The 14,901-nt window shown below is 45.3% G+C and overlaps 1 protein-coding gene across 6 annotated transcripts in view; it reads right to left on the reverse strand.

Annotated features, from left to right (window-relative positions):
- GRAMD1B (GRAM domain containing 1B) overlaps nt 1–14,901 on the reverse strand; it is a 68,165-nt gene that overhangs the window by 37,785 nt on the left and 15,479 nt on the right. For 5 of the 6 annotated variants that reach the window (XM_085316809.1, XM_085316808.1, XM_085316807.1 and 2 more), the window contains exon 2: nt 2,290–2,500. In XM_085316809.1, the coding sequence (XP_085172935.1) occupies nt 2,290–2,500 (211 nt within the window). Of the gene's footprint in view, nt 1–2,289; nt 2,501–11,548; nt 11,788–14,901 lie in introns of those variants that run through there. The other variant, XM_085316806.1, reaches the window with a different exon arrangement.

The following is a 14,901-nucleotide window of genomic DNA, read 5'->3' on the forward strand; positions in this document are numbered from 1 at the left end:
TTATGATGCTATGCAAGCCATTCTGCTTTTAACTTTACCCCGGTACACGTGGAGATGTCAACAGCCTTGCACTTTGTCCAACAAACACCCCACCAGCATTTCTGACTGTTACGTTCTTCTGCGGGCAGCAAAGAGATTTGAGATCAAATCTCACATGAGCTAATCTCCAGTCCAAGCACCCACAGAGGGATTTTCCACTCGTAACCTTTCAGAGCGAGCCCATGAATTCTCACAATTCATTAGGGACAGGTCTGTTCTAACGGGTGTAAGCTGGGTTCATTTGAAATCACCAATCTCTAATATTTACATCACACAGGGGAACATGTTGGGGCAGGAAACCGAGATCAATGGCCACAGATCTATTATTCATCATAAAAAAAGCAGGCAGGAAGGTACAGTGATCAACTCCCATCTCTAAAAGGCATAAAGCGTGAAGAGGTGAAAGAGAAGGGATTATAGTGCCGTACAGCCTAGCAAAGCCAGCAGATCTTTCTCCGCAAAGACAGCAGCTCTGCTTAAGGGAGAGAAACAGCAAATCTTAAAATGTAGCCTGAAATTACTCGCAAGTCATTGAAGGAGTGTGATGAACAGGCCAGTGCTCATACCATGTGAGCAAATATTGAGATTCCAGTGACCTAAGTGAAACCAGCTTCACAGCTACAGGCAGCGGGGTGAGCTGTCGCTGACATTCTCTCAGCCGCACCAGGAGAATGCCTTAGTCGGGTCACGGCTCAGTGCCACGGGGAGGGTTTCTGAGCGAGGAGACAATTTGACAGTGGGGCACAGGAGAGAAAAAAGAAGGCTTACTTTGGAGAGGCGCTTGTGTGACTTAATCGGAGAGAAAGCATGCAGGAATGAAAAGAGAGAAATTAAGAAAAAAAGAAATCGCCTCACAAATCGAGAGAAGGAAAACCCACAAGCCCGATCAGAAGTGTTATATCCCCCTCCTCCTTGCAGAAAGCTCCAAGAATTAACGTCCAGCTTTGGTAGTCACTGTGTTGGCAGAACTGCGTGCCCACAGCTTTGAGTCACAGCACTTTATGCGCCACGGTAATGCAAGTCACCACTGTAACATCCCCTTAGCAAGGGGTCCGTCCCCCTGACAAATGTCCCAAAGTGTGGCTGTAAACATAACGTGCTCTGCATCCCGGCCACCTCCCACCTGCATGGCTTCTCTTAGGGACAAACTGCAGACAGCCAACCTGCAAGAGCCTGGTGGCACCGTAACGTGTGATCATCTAGAAACTCTTTGTCCCTCCTTTTGAACACATACCCACCCACACACTCCCTTCAGCGGTGAGAGATGAATTCAGCCTCTGTGGCCCAGTGAATCCTGTTTCCTCTGCTGACAGTGACAACAAACAGGGTGCAGATAGGGACTTTTGTGAGCATGACACAATCCAAAAATAAGTTGGGCAGAGGATCCGCCAACTCGTTTCACAGAAGCCATTAGAGTAATGCTATGCAGTCACCTATGACACAGTGAAGTTATTCACACTGAAACATTTCACTACACAAAGCTGGAAAACTACAAATGCTCCTGACAGCTAACTATCTTACATGAAGCAGCTGATGTGAGGGTTATAGTCAAAGGTTCAGTTTGGTTCCCAAGCCCCTTGTGTGTGTTTCAGCAGGTCCCACTGCCTACAAAAAAGACCAAGCCGAAACCCGCTTCCTCGTGCATTTTTGTACAGCAAGGCAAAGCTGCTATTGGTTCTATTGCAGTCAAAAGACATGATACCTATTTTAGGGAAAGAATCATCTATTCTGGCCAAGGCTTGCATGGAACATGCCAACACTCATAAAAGAAAGTTGCCAAGGTGCAGAGGACTGGCAAAAGGATTCAATGCCATCTGAATCTCAATGTAGGACTTAGACAGGACCGGAGAAATGCATGGGCCCTTCAATGGCTGTCTGAATTTGTTCTATGACCCTTCAAGATCCAGCTGATAAAGAGTAATTGCAGCAGTTGATTTTCAAGGTCTTGTTCAAAATCACAGATCCTCCTAAGGAGAAAGGGCCTTGACTGCAAAAAGTTTTGCTTACAAAAGCCATTCGGGAGCTGCAGTACAAGCCATCGGCAACTCATGAACCGAGTTCACTAAGAGGATGATAGAGCTGTCCTAAAGTCTGACCCATTCAAATAGCTCCCAGTTTTTCAGAAGTGTGATGGGGAAAGGAGGAGGGCAGTTAGAGAAAAAAAGGCACAGGACAATGCCAGTGTACAACATTAGAGAGTTTAGAGCAGGGGATGTGCACACATTTTGAGATAAGTCGCTCGCTCCTCACCTTGGAGTTCTTGGCCCCGCTGCGGCCTGACTGAGAGGAACAGCTCCGCTGTACACCCTGCTCCGGCGTGGAAGGGGATTTGTCTGACGAGTGGTCCGAGCCTTTCTCCACCATGGCGTCTCCTTGGGAGTCCTGTGGTGTTGGGGACCGGGACCGTTTGCGCAGGATGGGGGAGCAGGCAGGCGTGCTGCGGTTTGAGTTACTGGCAGTGCTGCAGAAAGAAAGAGCAGAGTCAATAACCTTCAGCTCAGACAGAGAGGAGCTGTATAGCCACGGCTTGAGGTGCAGTGTTACCCGTAGGTTCCTCCACTAGCACATGGGCCAAATCTGGCTTCCTAAAGGACCTAATGCCACCCTTAACCCTTGTCTCCACAGTGAGATCAGGCAACAGGCAGACAGCATTTACTGTTAGCAAAGATAACGTTAACTGCCTATCACTGCCTCTCTCCACCCACTCCTCAAGTGATCTGCCCACACAGAAATTCATGAGAGAACAAACTCATCCTCTCCTGCAGGCTCTGAGAGTTCAAAATGATGATCTGAGCTCAGAAAATCTAAACTTGTGCTCAGGTACGAGGGACATGTTGGTGTGGTCTTGATCAGTGCCGCCCTGTCCCTCCTTCGCTTCTTTATTTCAGGAAGCGTTAACCACTCTGCACAACATGCACAGAAATGGAACCATATCTTAGAAAATACTCCCTTAAAGATCATCAAAACCCCTGGGGCAGGGGAGGAGGATTTGATACCAGTGACAGACAGTGCAGTCCTGATTTCCCTGTATCAAATCATCCCTTCTCACACCAGTTACAGTAGGGTACGTAAAAATCTTCCCCTTTCATAGCAGGGCAAAAATAAGACCTTTCTGAGTTTTAGAGAAATAATGAAACATTCAGGGGAATGGAACTTCTCATCCCACATCTTCAGCGAATGCCCTAACACCTACAACCAGAAAGCCAGTTACAACATATTTATACAGAACAGAGCCGCAAATCTCAGTACAGGACAGAGGAACTCAGATTTCCTTACTGCTCCTCCACTTCTCTTGCCTTTTTTCCTGCCGGACTCCTGAAAACACTACAAATTTGATCCATTTTACACTAAAGAATGAATTTCTTCCAGTGGTCAAGTTTATTTTATGATCAGACCAAAGGTCTTGAAGGCTCTTCCGGCTGGTACTGCCCTGCTCTGCAGGCTGCAGGTTAGCACGGAACCTGGGCTGCTCCAAAGGCGAACTCCAGGTCAGCTCTGACATGCTGAGCTGTTACGGTACCCTGTTGTATTCTGAGCATGAGAAGGTGGCTCACATTTGAGAGAAAAGCAGGCAAAAGAAAAAGGATGAGGGAATTACAACTGCAGAGGACTGAATTAAAGGAGCTAGTAAAATCAAAGTCTTAGATTTACAACTTCAGCCTGCTTACACACATCAAATCGAAGTTTGCTCCAATCAACAGGATGCACACTGAGGCAGCTGGAATGAGCCCTTTCTTGCCTGAGAATCCAGAAAAGTTGAATATATGCCTGAGGTTTCATGGACTCTCAGATAAAACTAGTATTTTATCAACTCTTTCCTCTAAGAATGCCAAAGCATTTTACAAATATTTGTTAGCAGATACGGGTAGATAATACAACACATTTTCTCCAGTCACTATCAGGTTTATTTTGGTTTGTTTTTGTCTTGAATGAACTGGTCTCATAATGCGTCCTCTTTCCGTCTGCTCCTTCTAGTTCAGCAAATAAGTGATGAAACTTTCATTAGACAATTTCCAGAAAGTACCCAGCAAGTTGTTTGTGCAAACCTGCACAGAAATCAATTTTCATGCTCATACACATGATGAGCTTGTAACTTGCAAGAACATTAACATGACACTTTGCAAAAAAAACCTTGAAAGACATTTTCAAAGATACAAAGGAAGAAAACTCATACAAACAATGAACAAACTGGAGAAAACAGGTTTGCAAGATACTCTGTAAGCAGGCAGAAAGATTCAGTAAACAAGGCTTCGCTCCATTACATATTTCTCCTTAATAGATCAAGAATCAGATAGATATAAAAAGATAAAAAGGAACTTGTTCAAGGCTTAGGTTCTCCCTGTAGCCCCCAAACCAGCTCCAGTGCAAAGCCCAGCCTAATAATGTAGTCCATCCTTTTTTGACTTGTTTCCACGCAGTTCACACTTAACATGTTAATACGCCAACGGTGTTCTGTTTCCCCCCTTCGCCGGGTCAATACGCAGGTACTCTGAATCCTGAGTACACCTGTAACAGAACTGTGGCCATATCCAAGGTTTCATCCCTCTGGGTTATATCTGAAACAAAAGAATAACTGCGCAAAAGCAGATCTGGACCCGTCTCCCAGCAGCCCTGTCTGCAATAGATGAGCTGCATCATGAAGTGACATTCAGTGAAATTACCAGGGGTTTTCTGGCTTACTGAAATGTAAAAAAGCATCAGGTTTCTTCACAGATTTTTCAGATGATCCAGTTAAAACAAGTATTTCACCTCTTTCTCCTCCCTGCTGCCACATTTCCAAGCTAAATTCAAGACGCATAAACTCATTTAACAAACCAGCACACTGCCTCTTGCTGTTTGAACTGCATCTAGGAACACCAAAGACAACCAGCAACTATGCACACAAGGTGCTGTGGAAATGCTGCTGAAACTGGAACTTCATCAGAAATGCTTCCAGAATTCAAAACGGGTTTGAATAGCCATTCCTACGGTTATTACGGGCTGCACTGCTACTGTCTATGCTGAGTAAGGGTTCATCTGGCATTACAAAACATCTCCTAAATCTCGCTCCGGCATGCTTGGTTCAACATAAATCGATCTCTTTGAGAGGTCCCCAGAAATGCAAGACAAGAATTTGAAGTCAATGTTCCTGAGATACTGATCACTGTACAAAACATCTTTGAACAGACTTACTCATTTTTTCTATGGCTCTGCGAAACCTGAGTTTTTCATGCACAAACTCCTTCTCATTTTCAGTTCATGTGAAATCAAACTTGCATGTTTCACTTTGAGTTTCAGCTTCAAGCAACCCTAAATAGACCAAGACAAATTTAATCAAGGTTCCTGCTTGCTTTTAGGTTACAGTTATGAAGGAGCACAAACTTTTGCCTGGCTCTAAAGTAACGCATATAAAAGAAAGAACAGTTCAACATCTGGGCACAGATGCACCATGTGCATGTGAAACTCTGATGAAACTTGCTAAGAAGGTACTCTTTTACCCAAGTTGTAATCCAACCAGAAAGGAGACTCCTCTTGTGGACGGTAATAAATGCATTAATACTGGCTGCAGCTGAAATACGCTCACTCGCATGTAGACATGGAAAATACCTTCTCAATTTCCATGCTCTGAGTACATCCACGCTGCAACTTGCAGACATGCACTAAAACTGGCTTTAACATGTCTAGCTCAGATACTGCTAAGCAGCATGCAGGTATGGACGCCAATTAAAGCTAATCACTAAAGGACTTAAACAGCTCCTCAGGTGGTTTTTTCAGGCACAGCAGAGAAACCCAAGCTGCTGCAGCTACCTGGCTAGCAGCATAAGCACTAACTAGCTTAGAGCTGGCACAGACACGTTTGTCCAGGCTCAGCCCACGCTGCCGTAGCTTTGGCACGAGCCCTGCAAGTTCCCAGCAGAATTTCTGGCAGCAGACTCTGGCCTACCTGCATATTTTCCATCACTTGGCATCTCCAGCATGCTTTAAAAAAACAAATCCATCCAGACATACTGTGTTATGCATGGATGGACGATCAGCTTTACACAGATAAGGGGGGGGGGATGCTGCTAGGGCACCTTCTGAGGCCACCTGTTAAGTCAGTGGCACAGAGATGATCAAACTCCAGAGGTCTGACTCCTCCTTTTCTTCTCTGATGACCAGGTGATGCTGCGTATTTCTCACGCGGAGGACTCCACTGGTGTGCACACTACGAGCAACATGCTAAGTCTGTTATTTCAGGCATTCATCTCGACTACAGCGAGGACAGGCACAAAAAACACAAGGCTGCAGCTCTGTCCCAGCCGCCTTCCCCCCCTCCCCAGCCTCTCACAAAACTCTCGCTGCTGCCGCTCGGTCCCAGCAGTTTGAATCTGACCCAAGGAACAGCCATGACGAACGCTTTCTGCAGTTGCCATAGGGACCAAGGCCTGCAATAGAACCAGGAATCAATGCCTGAAATGCCAAAACAGCTTGACCCACTTTGAAAAAAAAATAATAGTAATAAATAATGCTTTACAGAACTAATTGACCAGAGAGCATTCAGGGCCTCACATCCCCCTGCAGCACAGCCTTCAGTAGATGCAACAGATTAAATCAGGGACACAACACAAACAAGCCCACCTAAGATGAAGCCCCTTGCTCCTAGCTGAAGCCCTTGCAGGGGTACAGGAGAGCACAGAGGGCAGGGCCGGTCTTCTCACGTTTGTACAGCACTTAATAGAAACACCTAGTCTAATCACCAGCACTCTTAAAGAGTGACTGCAACATAAATAACACAAGCAACAGTGCCATGGCTAGAGGAGGCCAAATCCTGTTCCCAGTCATGCAGAGAACATGCCTAGATACCGGGAGCATTGCAGTACAGTGCTCCACAAAGCAAGGCTGCAAAGCAAGGCACAGGCCATCCCCTCCAATATGCAGTAGCTCTTGGGAAAGGCTGCAGTCTGTACTCCACAAGCTAAGCTTAGGACTTTTGCAGCTATAAAGGAACCCAGAGGGCCATATCTAACACCTTGCAACACTCAACAAGAAACCTGATTTTGTTCAAGTTTGTTAAATAAATTTTGCATGAATGACATTCAAGCCATTCTGGAACTGTCATGAAAGCGGGCCCATCCTACTAGATCTTCTGAAATAATCACACTGCCTGCAAGCGAAACAGCCATCCCTGCGATTAACACAAGCACCCTGTAACAGTTTATTCCCAAACCGCAAACACAGCAACACTCAGCAGCCACCTCCAGAACGCGACAGCTTACGGTGCAGCACCGCAGCACTTGGGACGACAGCGCAAAACCGTGGCTTGTTCTCTTCTCAGGTAGCGATACGCGCAGATAAAGAACAGGAGCACAGCAAATCCATCCGAATCTGCCAGTTGAGAACGTGAATTAGAATCCAGCCAGCAGTAATCACTACATTACGAAGAGTACCAAGGGATTTGTAACAACGAGGGCGGCTCATCTAAGCAAGCGGCCACTTCAGCTGCACAATGCTCCCTACCTTCGTTGGGCTCATGAGCTTCTCAGAGGGCCAAAACAGACCAGCATCGACACCATTCCCTACGGTGTATTTCTAAGCCTCACAGGCCTCCTGAAGAAAGTCCTAATCTGGAAGGCTAATCAGCAGCCTCCAAGTCTGCCACATTTGCAGAAGAAGTGGTTTACAAGAGTAAATCCCTTTAAGTTATCTCTTATCTCCCTGCATCCCATAGTATCTACCCAACAGCAAATGCTTCAAGGCACAAAACAGGGCTTATCAATAGCACTGCTAATATTGGGCCCAATTCTGGAAAGTGCCGAGCACCATGAGCCCAAATTAGCAAAGAACTTAAGCATAGATTTATGCTTTCTGTACGGGATGTCTACTGGCCTTGCAGACAAAGTCACGCCTGGGCTTACACGTCTTCTAAGCAATGATGGAGGGTATCTGCAGGGAGAACAGCAGAGAGCAGCAAAAACTGGAAGGTCAAGAAGGCACCTCAAGCCTGACTGTAGCACAAAAGGAGTTAATTCTCCTCAGAAAGAGCTAGCAAGGGGGTGAGTTAGACGCCTACAGAGATACTTCTCTGTGATACGGTCTGACATCATTGGGAAAAGATGAGATTCAGAAACTCATTATGCAGTCTACCAAACAGCAAGCAGATGGTAACAACTTCTGATCATTGCCAACCTACTCTCACTTCAAATCGACAATCCACGAATGAAAACCTCCGTATACCCTCAGCCAACTCCATCGGCTTTCCATTGCTCTGAAAGCAACAGGCACAGGCTATATGCATCTCCCAGGAAAGAGAAAAAAAAGAAAGCATTAGATTTGAAAGCAATGAGAAGTGTAGGGCTGTACAGAAATTGAGCAGTACTTCATGACAGTGGCTTGAAAAATGTATCTGAGAAGAGTAACCATTCTGCATGTTTTTTTAAACAACCATACACTTTTTAACAGAGAATTCCACCCTTGCCGAAGAATTGATCTGACTATTTTGAAGTTTTGCAGAAAGCTGTCCTTCTTCTAAGAAAACCAACAGCCCTTTTGCATACTCATGAGATAAAATTAATAAAATTACTAAGCTTCAGGGGATTAGCAAATCACTGCAAGTGTTAGGAAGCAATTTGCCTTCTATGCATATACAGCACTGTGAGGTTGGTCAAATGTATTATTAATAATGTCACCGTCTTTCTCTGAATCATCTGATACTCATTGCCACTAGAGAAAGAATATCAACTCAGAGGGACGAATGGCATGGTCCAGAAACTCCCACTGTGCTGTGTTTGAAACAACCCTCCACCGCTTCCTTCCTAACTTGTGAGCTCTCAGAATTACAAAAATTCCAAGGACAAGCCAGAAAGTGTTTTCAAAATAGAACCAGACAGATCTTAATAATATTGTCCAATAATACAACGATCATATATTAGAGAGAATCACTGACCTGGATGGAAGCAAAAACGCTTTAAAAATTATATACTAAACCTCTCCATCACTCACAAATTAATATAGCTGTATCTGCTCTGAAGAAAGAAAACCACGCTATGATGTGCAATGAGATGAAAATGGGGAAGTAATACAGGGGAAAAAGTGTAAAATAAGAATTTCACATCCCTCTGAAGCTGACGGCATGCCTGTTTCGGACAAAGTCCCAGCACTGTCGCCTGCAGGTGGCTCGCTCCCGTCTACCTCCGGAAGAGGAACACCTATGTGCTTTGTTTCCTCTCCTCCCCATCACAAAGTCAACGGCCCCTGTAATTAACAGGAACTGCAATACCTGATGCTATTCCAAGCTGAAATCTTGGGTAAACAGAAGAGAGCTTGCAATTCATGTTAAAAGAAAAGGAAAAAAAAAAAAGAAAAGAAGAAAAAAAAAGAAAAAAGAAAAGAAAAAAAGAAAAGAAAAAAGAAAAGAAAAAAAAGAAAAAAGAGTTTAGCCATTTTTGATGTCAAGAAAAGTCTGAATACCTGCCAGTCCCAAAAGCAGAAAGCAAATGAAAATAAACCTGAGTAGATTTATCTTAAAACTAATTAATTCAAAATCTTTCAATGGCTGGGAGACATAATGTTGCTGTTATACAGCAATTCATGTGCATTCAAAGGAGTTAGAAAAATGCAGTACAAGACCAAACATTTAATGACAAATATCCATACTAATTTTTGGACAAGGATGTATTTGTGTGATACAATCCCTTGATTACCTGAATCAAGCATTCTTCCTTCCTCATCTTCTGCACCAACTTCAGCGACACTAAGGGCATTCCAGGACTTTATCTGTAGGTGCAGGTAGTGTCCTCGAACATATTGTAGTCTTGTGGCAGGGGTTTTATAACCTACAGATTAAATGTCTAATGAAGCCTCACACCACATCTTACTAGTGACAAGGCGGGGGTGGATAGGGATATTGTATATCTCAGGACTGGAAGATGAAGCTAGAGCTTTACATCTTCCCACTCGCTACCTGCTGCTCATCGGCATCAGCTTTCATGGGTTAACGAAAGATGTCATGATCTTCGAAGTTGAGCTCTAACCTTTTTTTTTTTCTTCTTTTTTCTTTTTTTTTTTTGCTCATCCCTTTATGTTCCATCACTTCATCATTCTGGAAACAACAACGGACCAATTTCACATCCCACCACCCTCACATCCTCCAGGCAACCTTTCTCCTTTGCTCTAACTTGATGCAGGAGAACTGTTTGGTTGAAGGTTAAAAATAGACAGGCCAAGGGCTGCAGCTGAGACTGTGAAGTGTTAGAAAGCATCAGTACATCAGTGCAGGAGTCGCACAGAGTCCACTGCCCTGAGGACCTGGTTGAGGCTTGTCCCCGCACGGCATGTTCTCTCTTCTTTAACCAGCTTTCTAGTTTTCAGTGACATGAGCAGTTGGGGGCCTCCCCTGGCAGAAGGCTGGGCAGTCTAACGCATTTCACTAACGGAAAATACATTTCTGAGATTTAGCATAAAGTTTCCTGTAGGAGGAAAATCATGAGCTCCATTGTAAATCTACCAGCTTCCAAAGGAGTTTTCCGGAAGATGCATTTGACTCACAGAGCAAAGAGACACAAATACATTCTCTTTAAAGAACATAGTGATTTCCACGTTGGACAGGATGATGCAGGTCACCAGCGATCTAAGAAGCAGCAATTTTTTTTAGAGAATCGGGACTCATCAGATTCTCCCTGCCTAAAAATAAGCACAATGCAATGAGGCTTCCTATCCGACTGCTAACTCCTACCAAAAACCCAACCAAACAAAAACCCACCTGTCTAGGTTCTGGAGCATGGCCTGATAAAGTGACACAAAACAAATTCTGTCCCTTCCCATCACTGCAAACATCTAAACACAGAGCGGAATGCAAAGCAGAACCAAGACAGCGGGCATGCTCCGAGCCTTTTTAAAAGCCAGGGAGCACATGGGCAAACAAATACAGCACATCCCCACAGCAGCTCCAGCTGCCCTTCCGTGACGCATCCGGCTTCAACCCCCTTCTGCCTTGTCCAATAAATCCAGACGCTGAGAGAGTAATAACTGCCCCTTCAGGGCTGGGGGTTGGGGAAACGGGAGGCGTAAAGGCAAAAGGAGGAGGGGTGAGGGGAACGAGAGCTGCAAACAACCATCAGATTTGATCATCTGTCGTTTCAAACAATCAAAACGGCTGCTTTAGCAATCCCATGCAGCAGAGGCAGGGCGCGTGCACAGGGGAGAACAAGGAGAGAAGGGAAACAGCTTGTGGAAGGGAAAAGAAACGAAGCATCCCTGCAACATGATGTCACGCTGTCTGCTTTCAAGTCCCCCAAACAGAAAGGAGCAGCAGCAGCAACCAACATGGACTCCGGATTTAATCTGCCTTGAAAGCGTATGTCTCAGATGGTAGCTTTTGCCCAGTAAACCTGTGCAAAGCACAGCACACGCCGCTAGCGTCCTTTGGCTCTTTCACACGCATACATGCAAACATACACGCGTGCACACACATGCTCCGGGGCGGCAGACAGCACCCACGCCGCGGGGAGAGGAAGAGAGGCATGAGCAGAAGGAACAGGAGAGTAACACTAACCTGGTAGCCATTAGGGACTGTAGTGCAGCGTGGAGCAGCTAGGAATTCATTCATTCATGCACTTGCGTGTGGTGGGGGAAGAGCGAGGGTGGGCCAGCGCTGCGGAGGGAGGGTACTCACCTCCCGCACCATCTCAGAGCCCTTCCTTGAGGGAAGAGGGAGGATGAGGCGCCTGGGGCTCTTCATGGGCACCGCGAGCCCTTGCCCAGCGCTCGGGCTCCTGCCATGGCTCAGCCTCCCCCCCCGCCGCCGCCGCCGCCGGCTCTTTGTGATTACGACCCGTCTGCGCGGCTCCGCCGAGGTCTCGGTGCCTCCCCCCGCCCGGCGGCTTCCACGCGCGCTCCTGCCCGCGCACACACACCCGCACGCACGCGTGCGCGCGCGTGCACGCTGCCCGCGCGCTGCTGCTTTACATAACGCAACCCGCTTAATGCCTGCCCGAAGAAAGGGGCAGGGGGAGCTCCCGGGGGCCTCCCACGTGCCCCGACTGTACCTGCCCTTTCCACATGCTGGTCCTAGGGTCTGGCAAAGGCTCCGAGTTGAGATGCTACAGGTTAAAAACCTCCATCCGTCCTCTCTGTCACACGCATACAGGAGAAAGTTTCCAAACCTGTCAGCATGCCAATACAGGAACACTCAGGAATATTAAACCTAATTAACTGGCAAAGTGGATTACCTAAACTGAATTAAACACTGTGAGGACACACTCATTCAGAATTAAGGTGACCTCCACTCAGTTTAGCTTACTCATCTAGGTAGCTAATTTGGCTTAATTTTTCGTGACTGTCCACATGTAAACGGGCCTAGGATTTTTAAGCCACTTATCAGAGGGAAGTTTACAACGCTAGTAGTACACCCGGTGTTACTTCAGGGGATGTATGCACCCCTCGAACCGTATGCACCCACACATCTGCAGGCCAGAATAAGGAAAAGGGGTTTTATCTCTGTGAAAACCTCTTCCAATACAACATAGACTAAGCAGGCTGGAGGATGAAAAAGGAGAAAGCGAAACGATCAGCTAGCTTACACTTTTCCTTCCGCTATACGAAACCAGGCCTTGTCTGGGCAAGGAAATAACGCAGAAGAACTGGTCCAGAACAGCTTCCGCTACTCACACGCTTGAGCTGAAGCACAAGTGTCCTTGTGGCAAACTACTCTGCGTTATTTTAGGGCTTTAAATGTGAAATGCATAGCTAGGCCCAGAAGAGTGTCCAGAGAGGCTCCTGTATCAGTTTAGCTACGGTGGTTTAAAAACTTCCACCTCGTGCCAATTCCACGCCTCAGCAGTCCCTTCAGTCTGTATTCACATCACCCACCTTAGACGCTCACTTTAGGCGTTTCAGCTCCTTGCGCTGCTCACTGAGCCAGGCAAGTAACTCCAGAGCCCGTTTCAGGGTACCTAATGCAGAAGTTTAACTACAGCCAAACTCCGATGCCGTGAACGAATCCCGTGGGGACCCCCTCTCCCCACTGAGAACACAAGGAGCTCTACCCAAAGTTACGTGATGTAAACACTCTCCACTCTGCCTTTTTCTTCTTCTTTTTCTTTTTTTTCTTTTTTCTTTTTTCTTTTTTTTTTTTTTTTTTTGCATTTTACCCATGCAGTGCTCAACCATTTTCTTTATGATCAGCCACCGCCTTCAGCACTAAGGTCCCTGAAGACCACCTCTCCAAACAGCTGAGCATCCACCATTTCACAACAATTAAAATCCATGGGGCCAGGCGATGCCCTGGGCCTACGAATCAATGCTCTACACCAGCAGGCTCAAGCCACTGTGCAGTTCAAACGCTGTGCAGGCTTTTAAATTGAAAACCTCTATCACCATGCATACACCTGTACTAGGATACTTCAACAGTAACAGCATCTCTTCTATATTACTGAAAAAATATGCACACGTGCAAATGAGTTCACCATGTACATGCAACTATTTTAATACATGCATCTGCATCTAGAGATCCATCAGCTTGATATAAATCTTGTGACACCCTTGTCATAACCAAGCTTCTTACTACACATTTACAGTACTGCCATCACAAACATCCAAAACACATGTCAGCTTTCATCTCAGACATATATTTGGCTCATAAAATCTAATAGCATAAAAGCAAACCCATTTTTACTCCTTCAAATTCCTTTACCACATGTTCATTCAGGTTGCGTTCTCAAGATAGTCTCTGAAATCATGGGAGAAACTTCTGTTAAACGAGAAAGTGAAGTTTCTCATACAATTGCACGTCTACAAGTATTGGAGAATTACAGAGAGTACCAAACAAACTGAAACCCATAATACAACCACAGGAGTTAGCAAAATATCTGCTACTTCCACTCATCCAGTAATGTCTGATTTTAGGCTCTAATGATGCACATCCCCACAAGGACAGAGCTTTTTACCTATGTGGAAACCTGCTGTCTTTAGCAGGACAAGATGAAAAGCTGAGTAACAACAGGCAGTGAAGAATTAGGGCCGAATCCTGCATCCTCCTGCCCAGACATATACTGACATTTCAGCCACACAGAACCCCGTGTTAATTTTACAATGCCTTCTTCTCAGACTTAAATTTGGGTTCACTGGACCACATTTCTCTGGTGGGTTTTGCAACTGGAGAAATCAGCAAGTAGCAGCCTTGAAGTCCTCACCAAAAACACTGCAGCATTTCTGCAATACAAACTTAAGCACTAACAGGAATACCGCAAAATCTCAGTATCTAGTCAGAAAAACCAAAGCAATCAGTACTGCCACCAGAACTTGCAACTTGACTTTTTATTTGTAAATGTGACTATTACAAGTTTCAAAGTTTATGATTGTTTACCAACTGGTGAATTTTACAGAACGTATTCACAGAAAAATGGCCAGTAATACACAAACCATCCTACTCGCGGTGTCTGATGTAACGTACCTCTATATCCAAAGGATAGTGTAATTCCCACTGAAACACTGTGTCTAGAACTGTATCTAGTTTCAACTCACCAACAATGTAGACAAACTGGACAGGGTTCAGATAAGAGCAAACGAATGATAAAAGACAAGGCGCTGAGTCTGTTCAACTTAAACAGAAGGTCAAAGAAATGACAAACTTTAAATATTTACTTGGAACACAAATCTGGCAACACTGGGTAACAGTACCAAGTGCTGAAAGCTGAAGCTAGACAAATTTGCACATGGAGAGAAGGACGTATTTTTTAAAGTAAACAAAACTAACCACTAGAACTAATTCAAGGCTAGATTATCCATCTCTGGAAAATATAATACGGAAGATTTTGTATTTTTCTAAATACTGTGCTGTACCTCAAACAGAAGTCAATTCAGGAAAGCCTTACACTTCCCAGCTGACAGTTCAGAAGAGATAATCTT

Source organism: Rhea americana, unplaced genomic scaffold, assembly GCF_003343005.1.
Source record: "Rhea americana isolate MKP2758 unplaced genomic scaffold, rheAme1 scaffold_48, whole genome shotgun sequence".
In the NCBI taxonomy this organism is placed as follows: domain Eukaryota; kingdom Metazoa; phylum Chordata; class Aves; order Rheiformes; family Rheidae; genus Rhea; species Rhea americana.